The 25,388-nt window shown below is 44.0% G+C and overlaps 1 protein-coding gene across 2 annotated transcripts in view; it reads right to left on the minus strand.

Moving 5' to 3' along the window:
* LOC116945092 (CUB and sushi domain-containing protein 1-like) overlaps positions 1-25,388 on the minus strand; it is a 630,678-nt gene that overhangs the window by 95,181 nt on the left and 510,109 nt on the right. For both annotated transcript variants that reach the window (XM_032959197.2, XM_032959196.2), the window contains exons 43-48: positions 20,094-20,271; positions 18,162-18,307; positions 12,524-12,604; positions 11,378-11,491; positions 5,685-5,873; positions 1,809-1,955 (exon numbers count right to left, since the gene is read on the minus strand). In XM_032959197.2, the coding sequence (XP_032815088.2) occupies positions 1,809-1,955; positions 5,685-5,873; positions 11,378-11,491; positions 12,524-12,604; positions 18,162-18,307; positions 20,094-20,271 (855 nt within the window). The remainder of the gene's footprint in view (positions 1-1,808; positions 1,956-5,684; positions 5,874-11,377; positions 11,492-12,523; positions 12,605-18,161; positions 18,308-20,093; positions 20,272-25,388) is intronic.

The raw sequence follows: 25,388 nt of genomic DNA on the forward strand, positions 1-25,388 counted from the left end.
CGGCCCTAGAGGGGCCCGCTGTAGCGGTGTAGTGACATCGCGGATACCACAGGGGCGTGGGTGTAGAACCGGCCCTAGAGGGGCCCACTGTAGCGGTGTAGCGACATTGCGGATACCACAGGGGCGTGGGTGTAGAACCGGCCCTAGAGGGGCCCACTGTAGCGGTGTAGCGACATCGCGGATACCACAGGGGCGTGGGTGTAGAACCGGCCCTAGAGGGGCCCGCTGTAGCGGTGTAGCGACATCGCGGATACCACAGGGGCGTGGGTGTAGAACCGGCCCTAGAGGGGCCCGCTGTAGCGGTGTAGCGACATCGCGGATACCACAGGGGCGTGGGTGTAGAACCGGCCCTAGAGGGGCCCACTGTAGCGGTGTAGCGACATTGCGGATACCACAGGGGCGTGGGTGTAGAACCGGCCCTAGAGGGGCCCACTGTAGCGGTGTAGCGACATTGCGGATACCACAGGGGCGTGGGTGTAGAACCAGCCCTAGAGGGGCCCGCTGTAGCGGTGTAGTGACATCGCGGATACCACAGGGGCGTGGGTGTAGAACCGGCCCTAGAGGGGCCCGCTGTAGCGGTGTAGCGACATCGCGGATACCACAGGGGCGTGGGTGTAAAACCGGCCCTAGAGGGGCCCACTGTAGCGGTGTAGCGACATTGCGGATACCACAGGGGCGTGGGTGTAGAACCGGCCCTAGAGGGGCCCGCTGTAGCGGTGTAGTGACATCGCGGATACCACAGGGGCGTGGGTGTAGAACCGGCCCTAGAGGGGCCCGCTGTAGCGGTGTAGCGACATCGCGGATACCACAGGGGCGTGGGTGTAGAACCGGCCCTAGAGGGGCCCGGTGAGCCCTGATTGATAGCGCTAGATGGCACCACGCTTTGCGTGCAGTGCCGGCCCTACAGGACAGGGTGTGTGGATGCCGGCCGAGGTTACTTGAGGCCATGGTACTCTGGTTAACCCGGGAGGGCACGTGACCAGTTAAGTCTAAAAAGGGGCCCCAAGTGAGGGCTAGGGGTGGTCACGTGATTGGAACCCAGATCCTTCCCGAGGATTCTGGAAGGTGGACGTGGCCAAGGGCGGAGCCGGCCACGCCACAGAGAATATCAGCCGGGTCCCGAGAAGGACCGGGGTTGTTGTTGTTCATCCTGGAAGAAACCTTTGTCTACGTTCTCCGTTCAACGAGTCTCCAACACGTGGACCTGGACCCGAGCTGTTGGTCCCGGTCCGTAGTAGCAGTTGCGTTGTAATTAGTGTAGTTAGCCTGGTGGTCACCACCTGGCTAACTACACCAGTCACGTTGTAACTAGCATAGTTAGCCTGGTGGTCACCACCTTAGGTTGTTATTCTGTTAAGGAGAAAGTTACCCCGTGTGTTGGAAATGAATAAATGTGTTGCCTCCAAGTCAACGTCTGCGACTCAGTTGAACCCATTACACATTCACAAAAGGCTCTCAGCCTTATCCAGACCACCAGCTAAAAATAACTGAACATTTGGACAGTAAAAACAAAGACAACTGTATACCGGTTTTGCCCTCATTCATGACCCATCAACACAGTGCAGTCATCAACGTTCGCTGCTGTCAGTTGGGATGGCTCCATTTGATAAGTTCCCAACTCGTCGCGTTGGTGGGCTAAAGAAGCTGGTGGTCTGCTGCAACTGCTTTTAGGTCACACGGCGTACCCTGCAGAATATCGTAAGCCCCAGGCAGTCATGGGCAGCCATAGAAAACGACCGGAGCATCACATGGAACGAAAGTGAGATGCATATTTTGCCTCCTTTAATTAACGTATGTCACGTCTGTACCTCCGTATTGTAATTTAAATCCCCGTCTGCTTGTGGCTTGGTCTGTGGACCAACGCACATGAACCTGGTGGCCCCTGCTCCTCACGCTAATTGGGGATGAGATGTTGCCGCTCAGGGTTAGGAGACGGGGACTTTGATTGGTGGGTCCTGCACACAGGCACACGCAGACACACACACACACACGCACAAGACAAATATCTCCATTATAGCCTTCACAGAATTTTGTATGTATGTCGAACTTCCTTTGCTCTGTACATAGCCAACCGCACTGCGGGGAAAGGATAACAATCTAAACACAAAAATCAGTTCTAAAGAAATGAGATTTAAATCTAGATTTAAAAGTGCATAGCTCCGGCGGCTTCCTAATATCGGAAGGAAAAGCCTTTCAGAAGGCCACAGAAGCGCATCTGAAAGCGCGCGATGCAGTGCCCATCGTCGTTCGATGGCTAGCCAGAAGCCGCTGTGAGGATGACCAGAGTTCTCATATACTTTATGAATGCAACTTGGAATACATTGCGTTGTAAGGGGATGTAGCCGATAGGATTTTGCGCACTCTATATGCACATATTACGCATTATATAAATAGATATATGGCCTTCGTTTGTAGATCTGGGTTAAAATACGTGCAGCAAAATAACGGTGACCAAATTGCATTATCCAAACAAAGCAACTTGGAAAACACAATTTGAGAAAAGATTGCCATGCAATTAAAGATACATTTCACATATAACAAGTTATAAACATTTCAATTGTGAAACAAAAAAAATACACTCTAATCAACATTATTATAACCAACATTGTTATCATCTCACATGGCCTTGCTATGCCCGTGACCCATCTCAATCCTGCACAATAACTAATATTATCAGTTCTTAATATGATTAAAACATATATTATTATAAGATAGGATCACTTGTCTTTAGGGCACATGATTTCCATTATTTGGGTTTCGCGATAGAATCTCCCACGCATTGCATAATACTTGGGTTATTCGTTATTGTGAAACTAATTCATGAAGCCTGTCTTCGTCAATCAAACGTTTTCAATGAATATAATAATTTACCTGAAATGATTATTTAAAATTTGAATCTATGATCAGACACTAACCACTTAAAACATTTGTATTTTTCAGCAAAAAAAATAGAATTGTTGACGACTTGTTTCAACTTGTTATAATTAAAGACGTACCCATCGGAAACCACTCAAATGAAAAATTCTGACCTTTTTTTATGAGAAAGAACTAAAATAAAAAATGTAATTAACTAACTTAACACTTTTAAAATTTAGATTTAAAGCTTTCGTGACTGCAGGGATTCGCATTCTTGGTTCTTTCGGTAAAGTCACGTAGAAGGGAAACAATAAAAGAATGAAATATAAAACAATAAAATTATCACGACGTTTCGACTGCAACACAAGCAATCATCATCAGGTGTGAAAACCACAGCAAGAAAATTTGAAAAAAGTGGCGGGGTTTTTTTTACGTAAGCACCACGGAGAGCGATTTGGCAGTTATTCAGATGGACGAGTCCATCTATGTTCGGAAAACAGGAGGGGGGAGACGATAATAATGGATGTGGTCTGAAAGCCACCGTAAGCGGCTTACCAAAAATACATAAAGTAGATACACCCCTTTTTCCCATCGATAATAATGGATGTGGTCTGAAAGCCACCGTAAGCGGCTTACCAAAAATACATAAAGTAGATACACCCCTTTTTCCCATCGTCTCTACTATCAACTCCCCCACCTATAAACTGGCTCGTTTTCTGTCTGAAATCCTGCGGCCTTTCAATGGAAAAACCACCTCTGCGGTACAAAATTCTACTCACCTGGTATCGACAATCACGGGTATTTCCCTGTCCCCAGACGACCTGCTTGTCAGTTTTGATGTCGTTTCCTTATTCACCAAAGTTCCTGTACCTGACACCATCGCTATCATTGAAGACTTGGTTCATCAAGGACTAAACACTGAGATACCCCCCTGGTGAGACACTGCTTAACCAATACATACTTCACTTGGAATGGAACTTTCTACAAACAAACTGAGGGCACCCCAATGGGCTCCCCCCTATCTCCGGTTGTAGCCAACATTTTCATAGAGAAATTTCAGACTGACGCCATCCAGACTGCCACTCTGCGCCCAACCTTATGGAAGAGGTACGTGGATGACACTTTTGTCATCTGGCCACATGGCCGGCCTGCTCTAGATCAATTCCTCGACCACATCAATTCTATAGACCCAGCCATCAGATTTACCATGGAAGTCGAAAAAGATGGCAAGCTACCTTTTTTGGATGTCCTAATAAAAAAGAGACCTGATGGTTCAATGAGCCACTCTGTCTACAGGAAAGCTACCCATATGGATGCTTACCCCCTAGCCGGATTCCCACCACCATCCATCCCAGAAGAAGTCCCTCATCAAAACTCTGCATCATAGAGCCCAATGCACATCCGACCAGGAACACATAGCCAGTGAACTCAAGCACGTACACCAAGCTCTTAAGGCTAATGGTTACTCCGACTACACAATCCGCAAAGCTATCACTCCAACCATGAAGAAGGACCCTCTTGAGGAGCCTTGCAAAACCATCACTTTACCCTACATTGCGGGGATCACAAAAAAGATCTCCAAAATCTTGAAGAAACACAAGATCCAGGTCCGATTCAACACATTACGTAAAATCCGTGATCTGGTTCCGTCTGTAAAAGATGTGATTCCGGACATACAGTATCCTGGCATCTACAAACTAAATTGCCTCTGTGGTAGTGGTTATATTGGAGAAACCAAACGACATGTCTCGGACCGCATTCGTGAACACAAAGCAGACCTAAAACACGGTAGGACCAACACCTCGGCCGTGGCAGATCACTGTTATAATTCAGTAGGCTCACATGACATTGACTTCTCCAAGACAGAGGTTCTTTGCAAGCCATCTGACTACCATGAAAGATTCATTTATGAGGCTATCCACATATACAAACACAGAGACAATTTAAACCGAGAAGATAGATTCTGGCTTAGCAATCATTGGAAGGTTTTGATAAACCATTTCGGGTCTTATAATTGATTGTTCACGCTTGCGGTGGCTTTCAGACCGCATCCATTATTTTCGTCTCCCCCCTCCTCTTTTCCGAACATAGATGGACTCGTCCATCTGAATAACTGCCAAATCGCTCTCCGTGGTGCTAACGTAAAAAAAAAAAACCCGCCACTTTTTTCAAATTTTCTTGCTGTGGTTTTCACACCTGATGATGATTGCTTGTGTTGCAGTCGAAATGTCGTGAGAATTTTCTTGTTTTATATTTTATTATTTTATTATTTCCCTTCTACGTGACTTTACCAAAAGAACCAAGAATATAACTTAATACTCTTCAAGGGGAAGCTCCTATCTTTGACCGTTTTCGAATTATTCAGATTTGAACATAATAAAATGCCAATTTTTTCATTAAAATCTGCTTTGATCCGAAATATTTCGAAAACAATAAAAGATAAAGCAATGGTTTTCGCTTGAATTTAAATTGCTGTTTAATGCTCTATCAAACAAAAAACCTGACATCTTAAATTTTTTAAGGATTCTGAATGACACGCACAAACATGTTCACGGGGCACTTAAAATCTTGGAGGCCTTACAATGAAAAATCTTAGATTTTCAGATGTTCCTGCTGTTGGTTTCCTAAAAGCTACCTTGTGTACCAAATTTCAGCTTTCTACCTCATTGAGAAGTACCATAGAGGTTTTTGAAATATACATATATATACATACACATCAAGGTCTTTATTTATACAGAAGATAGTGATTTTCATTAGACATATGATAATAAACAAAGAAACCAGTTCAAACTTTCAATGCCCCATATTTTTTTTGAGCAAGCACTCACCGTCAAACATCTCCAGCTCATCGTACTGCTTCTCACTCTCGAAGAAGTCAACGAGCAGAGAGAGGTTGTACCCCTTCTCCACTAGGATAGTCCAAGTGCAGGTCTGGTAGTTCGGGTAGCTCGCTGGGAAGTCCGGGCTCAAGATCACGCCCGTGGAATCCTTTCGAAATTCACCCTGCGGACATTGCGCTACGGCGAAGACACGCGTTGCTTTGCGTTACATGTTCACACACGTACGACAGGTGAACATGTATGAGAAACAAAAAATAGTCAAATTCTTAGTTCTTTCGGTAAAGTCACGTTGAAGGGAAACAACAAAATAATAAAATATATATAAAACAATTAAAATTCTCACGACGTTTATGCAAACCGACACACCTGAAGACGACCGTTTGTGTTATGGTCGAAACGTCGTGAGAATTTTTATTGTTTTATATATATTTTATTATTTTGTTGTTTCCCTTCAACGTGACTTTACCGAAAGAACTAAGAATATGAATTACTGCAGTCACGAAAGCTTTAAATCAAAAAATAGTCGAGTCAACTCCGAAGCGTCTCTCACCGCTCCATTGGCAGCCCTGAGCCAGTGGTGGAAATTCCACATTCGACGATGGGACACTGTGGACCTCCGTAGGTGAAGCACTGCTGACCTCCCACTAAGAGCTACTCATTTTGATTGACCCCGGTGAGAAGATGGGCTGAAGTCGACCCTCAACATAGATTTGAACTGTTCACCTTCCCATTGTGAGTTATGCGCACTTAACCAGAGCACTCCGTAACATTACACAATTATTTGTTCTGTACAAACAACAAAAGTATCACGGCTTCACAAGCATCATTTTTGTATAGCATTGCTTATGTTTTAGCAGATTCACAGCTGTCTTTGAATTCGAAAAACAAATTGGAATGCCTAGAAAATAGACAATGCATGATGGTATACAATTCAAACGTAGCATCAACCTAATTGCTGCACGGCCCCCGGGAAATGCCTTGCTTCATCCATTGGAGGGAAAACCGACAACGGGGAAATCATGCAAACTCCAAATATAATTCATAATAAAGGTTTTTGAGTTAGATCGCGCAAGTATAAATGTGTCGTAACCCTCCACCACCCGACACAGCCAGTAAGGTTTGTCACGTAAACAACGCGCCAGTTAGTTACTACTTCAGCCCACCGGTGTGTTGGAGAGTAAATTCACAACATTTACAATTTTGAATACGACGTTTCGCTGGTAATTACATCCAGCACCATCGGGCGATTTGCCAGAATAATGAAGCAATCCACCTGCTTCCGGTCCTAAATAGAGCAGGACGACGTCATTACTGAACCCATCATGTGCAGAAATCAGAGGCAGAGGAGGGGGGTTATTATAATTTTGTAATAGATTAGTAATCAGTTCATTAGTATGTGTTTCCTCTATAAAGAATTGTAATTGAAAAATGTCTTCTTCTTCCACGCCTGTGTGCCACTCATGAAGGGCCCACTGTCCTTGCCAACCTTCTCCACGCTGCCCTGTGCTGCGCCATTTCTCTTATCGCTCCTCGGGCCACCATGTCTGATCGCACCACATCGCCCCACCTCTTCTCCTGCCTTTCTCTTGATCTCTTTTCTTCCACACTTGCATCACTTGCACCTTGTGACCCACTTAATTTTCCTGCTGTCTTTCCACATGACCGAACCACACCAGCCTTTCTCTCTCTCATCTTCTCTGTGATTTCTACCACCTTGAGTCTTCCTCTCATTTCTTAATTTCTCACCCTGTCATTCCGTGTTAAACCCACCATCTATCTATCGCAACATCCTCATCTCAGTGATTGTAATGTGTATTACTTAATAATACACTTCCACGCCACACTAAGCCTGTAGCTGTCAGAGCGGTAAAAATGATTTCTATTTCTCTCAATTTCAATGGATTATCTAATTAGTCTTGGCCAGTAATTATCATTTTTCCACAACACTTCAACGTTATCAAAATCAATTGAGCGTCCTTGTTGGCAAGCATTTTCTGCAACTGCCTACAGTTATCTTTGAGAGTATTTAATATTTATTTGGTGTTCTTTTAGTCTTACACTAATGTTACGTCCCATCTGTCCAATATAGCATCTGCCACATAAGCAATTAATCCGTACACACCTTCTGTTGATAACTTAGGCAATTCATCTTCAGTAAAAAATACTACTTTTAGAATTTTGTGAACCTTGCCAAATCTTACTTTAATATTTATTTTCGAAAACTCTAGTTAATTGTCAGTTACTCCTGCTATATATGGTATTTTAATTGATTTAATAACCTGATCGCTTTCAGCAGTATTGCTGTTCGATCTTGGTTTGGCATTCAATGCTCTGTTAATTTGAGCATTATTGTAGCCATTTAATTGTAGCGCTTCTCTAACATGTTTAATCTCTCTCCTCAGACTTTCACCATCTGACACTGTTTGAGCCCGATGTATGAGTGTCTTAATGAGAGAGGATTTCTGTGCGGGGTGATGATGTGAGTCTGCATTCAGATAGGCATCAAGAGTGCGTTTCTTTTCGGTAAACGCTGTGTTATTTTTTTTTCAGACGAACACTCAAGGTGGTGGAAATCACTGAGAAGATGAGAGAGAAAAAGGCTGGTGTGGTTCGGTCATTGTGGAGAGACAACAGGAACATTATGTAGGTTAGAAGGTGCAAGTGATGCAAGTGGAAGGAAAAATATCAAGAGGAAGGCAGAAAAAGAGGTGGGGGCGATGTGGTCCGATCAGGCACGGTTGCCCGAGGAGCCGAGAGAGATATGGCACAGTACAGGGCAGTGTGGAGAAGGTTGGCAAGGACAGCGGAACACCCCACATGACTGGGACAAACACGTGGAAGAAGACATTTTACAATGACAATTCTTTATAGAGGAAACACACATCCACGACTGCCTGCGTACCAGACGAGGGAGATAACTTCCCGCCTCCACAACATCTGACATTCAGTTGAAAAAGGAGACACTTTGGCTTCGATTTTGTTTTTGTTTCTGCAATTATGGGCGACTCAAACAAAAATGGGAAATAAACGCACATTTGTGAACATGGATATGAAGACAGGTTCCCTGTGATGCTGCCTCTCAGCTCTGACATGGCAATTGTTACCCCACCAAAGCATTACGCGCATGAAAGCATTATAAGGACTCAATGAACCTCATGAAAACTGCTCCATTGTGGAGCATACCCCTTCCTTTGCCGTCCTAAAGGTTTTTTTTTTACTTTATCAACACAATATAGATCTTCTTTGGTTCTTTCGGTAAAGTCACGTAGAATGAGAATAAAATAATAAATTGATAAAATAAAATAACACAATAATATTCTCACGACGTTTCGGCCACAACACAAGCGCCTTCATCAGGTGAAGGGACGTGACTGTCTGGTAGGACAGCACAATATAGATCCACAGCGGTGTGGCAGTTTATTTGCGCCTCTGTAAGTAAAAAAAAACTGATTAAACCTCTAAAATTACGACTGCTTGCTATAAAAAGGTGTGTGCTGCCATTATGACCTTAAAATGTATCTGCGGTGTACGGTTCAGCACACTAAACACGCCATCCGGAGGCAGCTGGCTCATTGATCAGGCACAGCAGTCAACACAAGTTGTGAGTTTCTTAAACGCACCGTCTCTGTAGGCCCAGCAGGATAAATGAGAACACCACAGTCTATCGTCAGGCCACCTGTGGTGGGGCGAAGTGTGGGTACTCCCACCTCTTCGAAGATGCCTAATCAGTGTGAAAGGGTCAGTCAAATGCCCTTCACTAGAGGCAATGCTCTAGAGCTCCCTCTGGTTGAGGTCGTTCTGCCAACAGTAATGAAGGCAAAGTATTGCATGGATCCACCTTTGCCATGACCTTTTTACACTTTTCTTTCAAGCTAACCAGAACAATTTTTTTTATTTTGACCAGGTAAGGCCCACTGAGCTATATAGTTATTTTTCAGAAGCGCGACCTGGCCACAAATTATAGCTCAACCAAGTGGCTTATCATCACGTGGACATTTAGAACTCTAAAAGGCATGTTGATTCTAAATGTGAAGGTCAAAAAACCAGAGGACCCGCAGAAAAATCCACACGACCACGGGGAGAGAGGACATGCAAACTTCAATACACAGGAGTCAGGATCAAACCCACGAACTCCTGCATACCAGGCACCCTACGGTTAAGCAGCAGCTCCCAGAATGCGCTGTGATGTATCCAGGGTCAGGGGTCGGCCACCTTGTGCCAGGAGATTATTTACTTTGCCTGTGATGTCACTAGGGCATCACCACTGCGTTGCGCCACGAAGCCGTGTGACCGTGACCTTTAATTATTTTGAATCCGTAATCACGCTTCAATCTCACGTTGCTCATTACGCGGAGCCTAGATGAGGTTCTTCACTTCGTGGATTGAGATTTGCCTTAGAAGAACAACATGGAATATTTCCACGGTTGTATATTACAGACTGCAGACGTGGCCATTACAAAGAAACAATAAGAGAGCTACGGGTTTTGTCCTAAATCTACAAATACAGGTATTATTCGGGCTAAGTCAAAGAGGTAGGTTCAGGCAAGAAGAATGAAAAAAAAGTCATCGATGCTGCTGTTAATAAAAAAAAAAGTAAATCTAGCGTAAATGGTCAGGGTACAACGTGAGAACAACTGAAGAGGGATGAGAGACAAATCTAGCAGCGGACTGGAGACCAAGGTATAAGGGAAGAGAAGCAGAGGAAGACAGCGGAGGAGATCTTATCTTACGCAGATTTACACATAGCGCCTTACTGCAAGGCGCTTTACAACAATTATAACATTTAACATGAGATGATGGGGGTTGACATAACGAAAAGGGGGTTATTTAAAGCGGCGGTGCCACCGTGGTAACAGCAGCGAGACGACCTCACAGGGTTCTGAGGCCTGCACTAGGTAGGAGGAACTGGGGAGAGGACGGACTGGAAGACAAAATGGGGGGGGGGGCGTTTGACCTCCAGTGGGACGTTACAGACTGACAACAACAACAACAAGTTGCAGGTTGATAACAACAACAAGTTACAGGCTTATAACAACAACAGCAACAAGTTATAAACAGACGACAACACCAAGTTACAGGCTGATTACAACAACAACAAGTTGCAGAGTGACGACAACACCAAGTTGCAGGCTGATTACAACAACAAAAAGCTACAGGCTGATAACAACAACAACACGTTACAGGCTGATTATAACAACAACACGTTACAGGCTGATAACAACAACAACAACAAGTTACAGGCTGATGACACCAACAAGTTGCAGGCTGATGACAACAACACCAACACGTTACAGGCTGATAACAACACCACGTTACAGGCTGGTTATAACAACACCAACAAGTTACAGGCTGATAACAACCATAACAACAACCATAACAACAACGACACAAGATGGGCAGGGGCGGAGCCAGGGGGGGTGACAGAGGTGACATTCTGCGTGTAAGTGTACGACACTCGGTCTGGCGGACTCCGTGCCAACTGCATCGTCAGAGTGTGTCGCCAACCGATGGCGTCTAGTTCAACAGCCTGACGACTCTCTAAATCATTCTTGAAATTAAAATTTGTTGAATGTCACCCCGGCCTGAAAATCCTGGCTCCGCCCCTGAAGATGGGTGTCTCCACAACACGAGCTGTTTTGTTTTGTGCCCCAAGAGGAAGAGTCATGAAGACACTCGCTCACCTTGACAGGCGGGAGGAGCGCTGTTCGCTTGAAGGCGGGTATCCAGTCGGCACGTCAACGTTTCATTTCCGACGAGCGTGAAACCAGGATGGCACGTGTACTTGACTATATTACCTGCCATCATCGGGAGAGACAGAGAGACGTGTGTGTGTGTGTGGGTGTGTGCGTACAGCACTTGTATATGAAATACAACCAGAAAATAGGTTTTTAGAGGCTTTCAGGGCAAGTGCTGTTAGCGGGCGCCTTTTTCAGTTTTTTTTTTCAGTTTAATTCATTTGGTATAGCCCTGTGAGCCATTCGGCTTTTGAATCGGGTGTAGCTGCAAGAAACAAAAAAACTAAAACATGAACAAGAAAAACATCTTAAAGTGACTATGCGCAAACAGAAAAATCCAGGAAAAAAACAGCAAAAAATCTTCCATAAAAAGCACCGCACACCAACGCTCTGTGCAAAAATCCCAGTGGGATGCAAGTCAAACAACAAGAACAACAACAACAACAACAACCACAAGACACATTAGATTAAAGCCATCATTCTAACTCCGTACTACACCAAAAAAAAACGTGGCCAAACCAAAAAAAAAAACGTGAAGGCCGGCACGATGCAGGTGGTGGGGTGGGCATCAACCACGACGGGCTGCCTTCGTGACACGAATGGCGATGGTTACACACGACGCCAGGTACTCATTTTAGGCCGAGTCGATTTCAGGGAGGCTCAGGACCGGTTCAGATTAAAAGTCCGCGGGCAGAAAATTGAACTCGGACAGCCGCGTTCGGAGCACAGCGCGCACCAGTCGTCGCACGACTGGTCCCCACTTGGTGCAGCAAAGATCCAATAACATAAGTTCACACGCGCACACAAAAATGCATAAAGAGGCATCCCCAACATTAAGCCAATTAGATTCCGGTATAGGCTCACAAACCACGAGGCGTCCATTTGGGTTGAGGTAACCCCAGGCAATATCTGCGATAGGTTCAGACACCACTTGACACACATGTTGTTCATGGCCCGGTGTCGAACTAAGGTCGGCAGGATCGGAGTGCAGTATACAGATCACTGTGTCACCTCCACCCGGTGCATTGTGAATCAGCACGTTCAAGCGTACCAAGACGTGTGTAAAACAACGGCGATAAACAATCCATTTACCGATCATGAAGTTTTCACTCTCCATTAACGTCTCTGCATTTGGCACCTCCGTGGGTGTCTGACAGGCCCTGAGTGGATAAGCTAAGCAAGGAGAGAACACAGTCACTTGGATAATCATGACACGTCATACGCAGATTGCCAAGCAGCAGCTGCAACTAAAAATTAGTCCACCAAGGTCACGCAATAATACGTGACCACATTTATAAGCAGACTTAGGCACACACACACGACAACATAAAACACACGCATTAAAAGTATCCCATTTAGTCATATAGATCGGAGGGGCATGGGCTATTAGCAAAAAAACCCTACTAATGCATATGCAGAAAGGGGGAAAAGTGAGGCTAGCAGCTCTCTTTGTCTCCCCAAAGTCGAGGTTCATACAACACACAAGGAAATTGTGGAGTTAACTTTGGGCAAGAACATATTCAAGATACCACTCGCGACTGATGTTGTAAATGGCCATGAGTCTCAAATAGGGGTTAAAAGGATCGTAGAGCAATGCGCAAACCATAAAACACCACAATGCTAAAGATCCCCCATATAGCTTGTAGCAGACTATTGGGCAAATTTTGTTCGCGAGTACGCATGAAGGGTGACACGGCACGCAAAGGGTTGGGTGGCCAATGCCATGCCCGGCCGTCTTTGTCTCCCCGGTGTTGATGTTTTCACACAGTACATGGTTCTCATTTGAGGCTCAGTCGACCAACGGAATGTCCAGGAAAATTTCAGATATTCATCACTGATTTTGGTCATGAGTGAATTGAACACGTGTAGCCGGCTTTGTAGCACTGCGTGATTCCCACTCCCCAAACACAACACATATACACACACATAAAATATATACACACACGTAAAAACACATTCACACACGTGCACACACGCAAACACAACACACACGGGCACACACACAACACACACACACCATGAGCATACAAAGACCAAGGACAAAGATCGCCCATTTAGCCTTTTAGACTCTTGGGAAAAGTGCTGTCAACAAGCACCTAAGGTCGGCAACAGCACAGGAGTGTTGTGGCCAGGACGAGGCCAGACAATCTCTTTTCGTCTTCCAAGTGCTGATGTGCACACAGCACACCAAGGTAATTATTTAAGATTGCGTTGACTCAGGGAAGGCCCTGAACAGGTTCACACATCGTTTGCCAATGATGTTAAATACACAATAAGGTTTGCTTTAATATCTCACCCTCAGTGTGGAGGCTTCCTCATATGACTTGGAACAGAGTTTCAGAGTCAGGGGAGCATACGAACTAAAGGAACCATGGCCCTCCTGATTCTAGACGACTTCCAGGAACTTCACGTAAATATGAATGGGTAAGTCGTGATCAGAATTGTTTAATGAATCGAATCCAGTGCAGTAGTCTGAGAACTTGAGTGACATGTTGTGAATGGTGAATGTGAGTAAGCACCCTGATGGCAGAACTTTTTAAACAAGCTGAAGCCGACATAATATAATGTTATATTGAAATTGAACAAGCCAGAAGATGCAACGGCAACAAAAGTAGCAGCAGAGGGGAGTTGGGCTCCAGTCACCTCTATTGTATCAGTGCAAAATGGCCAGTGCATGAACTACGGCAGCAATGCTCCCGACAAGACCAAGATCTCCTGTATAGCCTTTAACAGATCATTGAGGCAAGTGCTGAGTGGCGAGCACCTTTGAAGGTCGGCACCACACACGGAGGGGTGGTGGGTGGCCAGCACCACATCTGACCGCCTTTGTCTCCTGAGTGGCGATGTGTACACACCGCACCTGGTACTCACTTAAGGCTGAATATCAGTCACGAGGGGGGATTTAACAAGAGTTAACGGGTTCGTAATGCATTGTGCTAAACCACTGCATCGCTGCACGTGAACGCACGTGCATGTGAACACACACTCACACGGATATATACTATAATTTATGTCAAGGTTCGGTACAGCAATAGCTGAGAACTTGCTATGGCCTTAGATAGTAGTCTTGACGATGTGCTCTAGTAATTTAAAATGTTTGCACGCTCGTTAATCAATTGCCTACTTGCTCGTGTTACGTATTCAAGTTGCACGATGCAGTCAAAGTCAAGTAAAAGTGTCTCCCAAATTGAAATGACCGTCTCCACATTCAAACGAGCATGGGGCAATGCTCACCTCCAAAGGACGACCACGGAGCACGGTGCTGATGGATGAGGACAGGACAAATTTAATCTTGACCAAAATTTCAACTCGTGACCTTCCGATTCTCTCAATATTCCAATGTCACCCAGGTAAAAATAATTGTATTAATTTAGACACAAATACGTGTCCTACAGTCGCTGTGCCACACACTAGGGATTCCCAAACGTAACCAATTGCAACAGTGACGCACGTTATGCGGAGCACTATCAAGTGCACATTTAAATGCGTCGTTACCTAATGTGCTATTTCACACATTCCTGGCAATCGGCAGGGGAATTGGGGCTCAGTGATCCACACCCACTCACATCCATATCCATTAGTATGGACAAGCCTGGGACGGAATACTCGAAAATTGGCAATTCTTCACCTTGTAAACATTTCACGTTCTCACTTGCCCTGCCGGGAATTACCATTAAGTAGTGATTGCAACAAATACATTTTTGTGTGACGGTCCTGATAAATGTATTAGGCCTGGCTTTACATTCTGTACGCCTGTCTTGCCATTCACTATGTGTGGACAACTCTAGATGTTTCACAATAACTTTTCAAAAGTCCTTTGCTGACTGCAATAAAATGCACCACAGCTCACATTAGAGATGAGAAATTCCTGCAGGAATCACGTCTGATTCCCATAATTCCACCTGGAATGGTTCCTGCATAAATCGTAATTCTTCCTTGACCAATTCCTTTGTAAAAAAGCATACATTTGAATGGGATTCTAACAGTGCTTCTGCTATGGAGCTTCAAGCAATAGAAATACAAATTTGATTGCAAATCTAGTTTGGCCAAGCTTTCCTGAACATATCCAGCCAGAATGGTGATTCTGGCCAATTTCAAGCAGCCAGAATTCCGATTCAAACATATCACTGGTTCCGAGTGTGCAGAATTGGCTCGATTTCAGCACAGAGAGTTATGCAAAACAGGAGGCCCATGGATTCTCCATTCAAATTCATTACGCAAATATCGGTCCATACGTTTCAATTAGGAGTGCCACCTGTACTGTTTTTTTTTTCCAGGATGTTCTCTTCTTGAAGTAGCTGTCCTAAAAAAATGTAAAAATCTTCCCAGGGGCACTAACGGTCTCTGTTGTTTGTCAGTTTTGTAATAGTGCACCACTCAGGGCAATGCATTTACCTGCAGTTCTCCCCACTTCGGGTGTTGTGAGATATTCTTACCTCATTCTCATTCATATGTCTCAGTATTTTGTACCTCAGAGTTGGCAACCCAAGTTTGGTTGGCGATTCCACGAGGCCAGGAGTCGACAAGCAAAATAACAAGAAGATACATTTTTGTTCGAATTTGGTAAAAAAAAAAATAATCTATATTTCAAGAGCCGCAATGCACTGTGGTGAATATAAGACAATGGTTCTTAATAAACGTCACGAGGCAGTTCTTAAAGAGCCGCATGCAGCTCCTCGGCCTCAGGTTGTCGCTCCCTGCACTAGGGCAAACACCATGATGCGTGCAGCCCAGTCCTCCTATGATAAACATATATTTTGCGGGTTTCACCACGCAGCTGGGAATCAAGTTGTATTCGACGAGGGGACTCATGATTCCAGGCCAGCAATCACGAGAATCCGCCCCCGCTGTAGCTCGCATACGAATGGGCGATGCCAATAACGTGTCTTTAAAAAAAAATTCAACGTGTTAACTGTATTTCGAATTCTTACCATGACTCGGTAGCATACTCTCTTGATTTAGACTGATTGACTGCGTATGATTGTGGGGATGCTCCTGCAGTGTAATCGTTATCAAGCTGCTTTTGGAATGCAGAGGTCACGGTATAATCTCCAGGCGCAGCAGTTGAAACAACTGGAAACTTTCTTAAATCCGTCCCACCCCCCACCTACTGCCTCCGTACACCCAGCAGCATAAACGGGTTCACCACAGTTCGTAGATAGGTAGGTCACGTGTGTGGTGGAGTGAAGTGCGACTAATGCCATATCTAAAAACAAAGCAAACAAAAATACGCGGGCATAGAAGAGTAGGCCAAATACCCTCTCCAGGGGAGCTCTCGAGAGCTTCCTCTTGTACAGGTCTTTCGGCCCGCAGCTGGGTGAGTCAGCAACTGCAGGGTTGCACCTTTACCATTCCACGATTTTATTGTGACTATGTCCCCCCCCCGCCCACCACCGTACGTTCTGATGCCCTGAGTGATTGTGTTATCGTATCGTCCCATTTGTCAATGGATGACAGAAAAATAATTGTAACAATGTTTTCTTTGTGTTTCATTTGCTCTCGGCTTGCTGTGTGTGACCTAATTGATGACTGAGCTAAGATATAATAATAACTGATTGGTGTGGACCAATCAGTTTCAAGGACAATGCATATATTATCATAGTGTGTTGTTTGTTTGCATTTTGACTGCAGGTATTGTGGTTAATGCAGACATGAATCCTCGTAAAAAGGTTTCAGTTTTGTTGCCAGAAAAAAGGGGAAAAACCCTATTATTACATTTTGGTACTGGCAAAGGAGGTCTAATGATGAGCTAAGATAGCTAAACTTTCCACACTTTATAACTTCCCAAAGAGGAGCACGGGGTCACATTCTCTGACACTGGAATGCCCATTATTTATCTCAATTTACCTACTCACATACTCTTTGGTTCTTTCGGTAAAGTCACGTAGGTATAAAATAAAATCAAATGTATCACGACGTTTCGGGCGCAACACAAGCGTCCGTCATCAGGCGGGAAAGCACGTGACTTTACCGAAAGAACCAAAGAGTATGGATTCCTGCAGTCACGAAAGCTTCAAATCAGCATTTACCTACTCACCTACTGCGATTTACATGGCCAGCATTGTACAGGCACAAACTAACTCACTGCTATTTATCATCGATTCTGGGCAATGCTCGTTCTTCATATCGTGTTCTCTATTTTGTACTCCTATCGTTTTTGCATTTTTTCTGTTGTAACTTGCTGACCCGCCCATACTGGACATCTGCGAAAACGAGCTTCATAGCACATCGGATTCCACCAGTCTAAATAAAGATTCTAATTCTGAAATAACGAGGTGACAGACTGACCCTTGATTAAAAAAACAAACATTTTTATTTTTAAAGGATAAGACCCACTGAGCTATATAGCTCTTTTTCAGAAGCGTGACCTGGCCACAAATGATAGCTCGACAAAGTTGCTTATCACATGGAAATGTATAGCAGCCAAAAACTATAAACGCATGTTTCTAAATGCGGAGGGAATAACTGGAGGACCTGGTGAAAAATCCACGCGACCACAGGGAGAACATGCAAACAACAACCATACAGGCATCAGGGTCGGGATCGAACCCACAACCTCCTGTATAAAAAGCGAGGGAGTTGACATCTCTCCACCATCTCGCCCCCGCAATGATTTTTCGCTCAAGGTCACTTGCATCCACTTGTTTGTTCTACGGGAAAAAAACAAGTTGGTATTCACTTCGTCTCGACGCAGTCCACCACGTTGGTGCTAGCTTCTTGCCACACTGACCATTGTAGTTGAGAACAAAGAATCCGCTGGTGGAGAAGTCGCTGTGGAACTTGATGAGCACCTGGTCGGACGTGCTGTACACAGACTCCAGCGCCGTATTGCCACTGAAGTGGCCCAACTTGGGCGAATCCTGATCGGGGCCGTCCCTGAAACACACGAGCACCGCCACTGGGGATAAATCAGTTAACGGTGTAGCGATTCGGTGATCCATCGATCGGTATCGGTGGTTACGCTCGTGGTGCATGATTTGAATTGCGTGCGAAACATTCGTTTTGTTCCACTTGTATGCAAATGATCTGCTAATTTTACAGATTAGGCTAGCAGAGTAAAAAAATATATATACACAAATGAAGAACTATGAAAGCGATTCTTAAATTAAATCACGACACTTAATCACATTAATTGTATATATTTTTTGGCAGGATAAATCGTTACCTGCTTAATAATTAGTGAGCAAATAGGTTCAATATCTCAAGACCAGTGCTTTAACATGCACGTTCTGTGAGGTCAATTGATTGCATTTCTAGGGACTTCTTCGGAAAAAAAATGTCAGCTTTTTTCACCCCACAACAATTACAATACATCCCAGCTGGGTTCTTCCCACAATGTGTTATTAATTATAATAGACGTCCATGAACCTCAGCTCAAGGCCTTGCCTCGATGAAACAAAAGTGTGAACCTGCAAAGTGGCACCATATCATCAATGGCTAACTCCATAGCGAACATCAGCTAATGATATGCTGCTGATAAGATATATATATGTATGTATCCTCATTTAATTTTGAATAACAAATACTTTACCTTCGAGTGACATATTTGTGTTTGTACAATCGGTCGTTTGGGGAGAGGGTGGATGCCACGAAAATAATTGAAAGGAAGACCAATTAATTGAAATTGTATAATTCCAGGAAAAATATACAAATTGGCATTTTATTGAGAATCCCGATTATAATGACTTTGATAAATGCATCAAGGTCAGATGGCATGAATGCTGTTTTGCATTCTATAATGAAAATAATATTGCGAACACAAGTAAATTTCAGCACAGGCTGTTAGCATTTAGATTAAATACAATTACGAAGTTGCACAGCATCAGTGGCCTTTTTGTACAAAGATCCAAAGTCCACACGTCAACACAAACCCTCTGTTCCACCTCATATAACTGTGAGGGCAAGTGCTGTTAGTGAGCACCTATTAAGGGTTGGCCTGCGTGGGAGGGGATGGTGTGTTGCCAGCATCATGCTCTCCCCTGCTCACCCACTGCCGGAATTCACGTAAAGCACATGATTGTAATTTATGGCTGAGTCGCGCTCAGGGTACGCAGGCCATGTTTAGATACCGCCAGCCCCTGATGCCAGGAATCAAATCGAGCTCGCCAGGATTGCAGTGTAGTGTATGATACACACATTCACAGAGACAAAGTTACCCCATGTTATCGCACTATTAAGGGCAACACGGGAAACAAGGCTCCATGCCCGTTTGACTTCGCATCCCAAATTGCAACCACGCCCAGCTGCCTTTGCCTCCCCAGTGGCGATGTTTACACATCGTACCAGGTACCCGTTTGAGGCTGAGTCAACCTAGGGGAGGCCCAGAACATATTCAGGTAATCGTCACTGGTGTTGGCCGTGAGCGGGAATCAAACTCGGGTGGCCAGGTTCGTAGCACAGCACGCTAACCATTGCACTACCGCTCACTATTGCACTACCCACAAACACATATGTACATACACAGAGACATACATGCAAGACTCCACCAAAGCACACTCTCACAAGCACATTTTTCTTTGAACATTGTCAGCGTTTTAAAAGTGACTTTCTAATAAAACACGATGAAAAAAAAAAGTTCAGTTTTAAATACATTCCGATCAATCCAAGAGAAATATGGGCTTGGCACTGAAGGCCTTCGAATGGGCCAATTCTCTCAACTTACCAGACGGTGATGAAGTCATACACGGGTTCCGTTTTCAGCTGTGTGAAGTTTATATAAATTCCATTCCCCGGTGGAACGTGGATGTGCCAGAAGCAATCTTGGAAGTCGGGGTAGTCATCGGGATACGCTGGCGAATAAATTGTCCCATTCAGTGCCGTGATGTTCTGCCCGCAAGGAGCTGCAATGCATAACAGAGTACATATTAAATGTCGGCCAGGGATTGAAACTGCTTCGTAGGAATTCTAATGAAGTGTGCTACCCGCTACGTCACCATGTCATACACAGCACTGGCAAACATACAGCTGTCATTGTGCGCAACAAGAGCTGAAATTCACGAGTACCGCTGCAATCGTGTGTGCCAGGCTAGGTGCACTTTGAGGTCAAGTGATCCGTTGATAGTTTGCTGGCAGAAGGTCAAGGGACAGGCCCATGTGTTAGGAGTTAATCGTCGGCATTGTCCCGTCAGCCATTCGTTTGAATGTATCACAGGCACCCATCTCTTTTCTAGCTTACACCATGCCCTTTGAAGTCACCTCTATCTCTACAATCAAAACCTGCTTGGGCAGGCTGGGTATGCGGTCTACATGACCAAAATGCCCAATCCTTATTTACATGCACACGCACATACTGTGTGTATGCACATACATATTTTACTTAAAAGTTTCTGCTGTTTGGCACATTCCTTTCAAATAGTATTGTAAGTTCGGGTACAAAAAAAAAAACTTTAACAGCAAATATATGGTAAGAAGTGCAATGTTATACATTCACCGTCGAATGATCTGAGAGACATCCAGCTGCTATGAGTACACAACACACACCTGGTCCTCTCCCACATTCAACATTCTTCATGCGAGATCTTCTAACCAAGAAGTATGGGAGGCTCATTGAGGTTTCCCCCTCAGTAGTGTAAAAAAATATATTTTACATTGCCAGAGGACGCATAGAGACATATCTCACGCTGAAAATAGCATTGCTAACTTAGAATCGGAGGGAGAATTTACCACGTGGTGACTTAGGCCATCGTGCCATTTGCACGACGGCCGCCTGCCAATCAGTGCACTTGTTACAGAAATTCTGCTGAAATCGATAACCGGTCCGCTGCTTCCAGAACCGTTAAACCACTGTTATAAATCGGTTACCGGTTCACCGGTTGTCGTTCAGCAACCCTATCCTCAACATGACTGTATTACGCAACACCTTGCAAGGAAACGGTACTCCTCTCTGATATAGACCATTAATCAAGTTATATGGGTGTGCTTCCATCACCCCCAAAATCAGCACACACCAAAAAAAAATCCTTGCTGTGTGACAACCTACATTTTACTCCTCACAGAACTTCACTCCGCAGAATTTAAGTGTGCGAATTCGCCGTGCAAATTGGCTGACTGACTGAGAGTTCATAACGGCTACGGAACAGCAAGAGAACAATGATCCAGCACTGCTGGGATGCTGGGTTAAATTTCAGATTCCCACCGAATGCCAATACACCGTGCAATCTAGTGCAGTGAGTTCATAACCTAGTTCCATAAAAAAAAAGTGAAAGTTAATTCATATTCTGAAACCAAAACTTAAAGCCAATGTTGTTTTATCCCTGGCTGTTGTTTTTGCAAGACTTTCGCACATGTTTTCACATGATTGCGCAGTCTGAGCCTGTTCCAGTGGCATTCAATATACACAGAACCTGATTGAAATGGATTACCAGATTCAAGATGTAACATGTCTTCGTGATTTGAATGTTAATAATGGATATTGAAGTGGTGGTGGTGTAGATGTGGTGTATTGTCCATAATAACTTAATCTAACTCTGACATTTTGCAATAATTGCAGAAACTTTTGTTTTGTTTTTTACCAGTAATTGCAAGGTTTTTACTTCAGGGATAAAAGTATTGTTTTTATATATTGCAATGTACACCATACTTTGTGTTCACGCACGAAGGCGTTGTAACACTCCTCGTACGGAATCTAAATTGGCCAGTTGGCAGTCTGTATGGTGAGGCAGCCATGTCACTATGATGGAGAGCGAATGGCCAATACTTTGCCTATTAATTTATTATTTTTCTTTTAAGGCAGTGTTCTTGACGAATGTTGTTATTCTCGCGCTTGTGCACCGCTGCCAACGCCACATCAGCAGCAGTAGCAGCAGCATCAACAAACACTATGTATGGGTTTATTATTGCTGAATCCTACCACTGCCCAGTCGTGCCATTACCCAGCAGTGAAACATTAATCACCTCCGTACTCCTATGTTACATCCTATGTGTAAATACGTTTATAAATAATGATATCGACCCATATGCTCCTCATACACAGCGCAATATGTTTAAAATGATTCCTTTCCAGCGAGTTTCAAATGGGCAATTGCCCTCAACAATCCGAATGCACGTGCTTTGAACAATACCTCATTTAAAAGTGTATCTTACTGACATTTAAATATCAATAAATAATAACATCTGTTTAACCAGGTGAGCTTCGGTTATTTTTTAAGACTCCTTTGCAGGAAGGAGTATTGGGATGTTTGGTTTTATGCTGTTCACGAGCGTTTGGCTTGCGTGAGGAAATCAAGAGTGGCGCGATTTAACCTGCGCACGCGGGAAGATTAGACAGTTTACGTTTTAAATAGTTTACGAATAAATCAATCGAAGATCAATTTTAAAACAGGATACGCAACTTAAATTTTTTTTCTGACGGTTGAATATTTATTGTAGGTCTCTGTGTTTTGATTATTATCACACTTTTCACTGTTGTTTTTTGTTTACTTTCCCATGACGCATATACTCTAAATTGATTTCGTGAGCCAGGCATCCTTTGAAAAATTAAGCATTTTTAATCTGAGGGTTCTCTCCAGATGTTTTCATGCACTACTACTGCTGCTTACTACTACAACTGTACATTAAAAAAAAACCACAACCCGTGGCGATAAATAGCGGTGGCCACAAATGACCGTGAACTAGATTGACAAGTGTAGGCCGTGTTCCAGGATGTTGGTCAAAATTCAAATTTGAAAGCTGAGGAGGCGGAGGGGGGAGGAGACCCAAAACAACATGTGAGAACTGAGTCACAGCCACGAGATGTAATGTGGATAACAGTCACCGTGGGTTCAAACTGGGTTCCCAAGTGTAGCTAACGGCTTCCATCTCGCCACCAATGACTGGACACGAATCTAAAAAGAAAACTTTTTGGTTGGTTTTGACTCACTTCCGAGTTCTGAGACTTTCGCATGTTGATGATCTATTTGCACACGATTACCACTATTTGTAAGGCATCTAAATAAATGGTGTGCACAAAGGGGGCGAATCAAGTAATTTATGATGATGCTGTGCTGTGACACCATCCTCCAGGGAAAGTCCTCGACATTTTGGTGCACTGCTAGCTACGAGTTAAGAATGGAAATAAATTTGTCTCGTGGCCTCATACCAACAGCACAAATAGAATATATTTGGGAGAATTTTTTTTTCCTTTATCTAGTCGCAACCGAAAAATATAACTCGAGTTTCTTTCATTGGGTCGCATATATTTTAAATTAGAAAATTATTCACGTTGAGATGTCATCGAAATGTGGTATATTGTGAGCCGATGTAAAACAAACAAAAAAACTTCTAGCTTTCAGAGCTCCATAAGGATCGTTTTTTTTATGCAAAGAAAGCAACAGTAGCATGGATGGAATATCATGACTTTTGCTTTGCATGGCAATTGCATTCATCGTGCTTTAATAATTTAACGTGTTTTATTTATACAAATCATACTTGATTTACACACTATCCAGCCTCGTGGCACTGTGGCATAGCGACAGCTCACAAATCAGAAGGTCACAAGTTCACAACCTGGTTGGAGATCGACTTAAACCCTTTGAAGGTTAACAACACCGTGAGAAGTTAACATTGTTAAAGTACTCAAGTTTACTAACCAGGTATAAAACTCAAAGAGACCAAGATCGTCTCACTTGCAAGAGAAACCCGGCTCACAAATATTCCAAATGGAATAATAAAAAAAAGTAAGTACAACAATTAATCGGATCAATAACAACATGGAAATTAACAACAGATTCGTCAATAATAACACTGTGGCCTTCAAAGGAAAAACATACAATAGGTGATGTTTTGGGAAATGCTCCGGATTCAGAGCACATAGAAATAGAGCAGTGGAAATTTCGAATGGGACTATGGCATGTCAGAAGCCACTGATTGCGATGAGCTAATGCCCCCACACTCGTCTGAACAGGGGGGACTGTGCCTTTGACACTGGGAGAACGCCACAAGCTCTCTTTCCTGCAACGACTGGAATATGATGTCCTTTTAGACCTGCCGTTTGATCACTACGTGACATCGATAAAATTACAAATTGTGCGCTCGGGAACATAATTTAAACGTGTTTATTCTCTTGGAACGAGGCATGCATAAGATATATCTAAATGAGGAAAAATTATTTTATTCAAATGTAACAATTGACTACCTAGTCTCTGCCCTTCCATCCCATGATACTTACACAACAAAGCAATTGCAAGACCATCGCTGCAAAATGTTAATTGTCTGAACATGTGAGAGCACCACTTCCGATTAGATGTGTTTTAAAGTGATCTTGAAATGTAAATCACTGACGCGCGGCTCGAAATTAATCCCTTAGTCCCGTTGATATATTCACTCGCTCGTTCGTTCGTTTACGCACGCAGCCAAGTTGGATGTTCGCGAGGCAGAAAGTGTCGAGCAGTGGAGGCCTGTGCCTACAGCAACAACGCCAGCCAACATTTGCTTCGAAGTGGAGGTGCTGCCACCACAGTGCTTGTGTCAGGCTGTACATGATAACCTTACACTGCTTTTAGTAGTTCAGTTTGTTGTCCTTGCCCCGCACCTCTGATTAGCACGGCTGGCTACGTACGGTGCAACAGAAGTTCAATATACATACAAAGGGGAAAGCGCTACTCAAAAATCTGTCATTCTCTGCTCAATGAAGCATTATACAGCTAAAACAAAGTCTTCATCGTGGTTCTGATGTGGCAGCCCTGAGCCGGGGATGGTTATTTCCACAATCCTGTGGCATAGGCAAGTCTCTGCAAAGGGAAAATGTTGTTTATTTCCCACAAGATTTCTATCAAGCCCGGAGGGATGTTGGGCTAAGCCATTTCCACGACTTAGAATTGTACCAGCGATCTTCCGACTCTCAGTCCAGTGCTCTGCGCACAGCGCCACACGATCGGTAGGCTTTTGACTCCACTGACCATTAGATTAATTCGTTTGACTCCACCATATTCTAGCTGGTGAAGCGGTGGTGTGTGCAAGCTGCCTCTGTCAAACAGAGTCA

Source organism: Petromyzon marinus, chromosome 23 (genome assembly GCF_048934315.1).
Source record: "Petromyzon marinus isolate PM22_M1 ecotype Great Lakes invasive population chromosome 23, UKy_Petmar_22M1.pri1.0, whole genome shotgun sequence".
Lineage (NCBI taxonomy): Eukaryota > Metazoa > Chordata > Hyperoartia > Petromyzontiformes > Petromyzontidae > Petromyzon > Petromyzon marinus.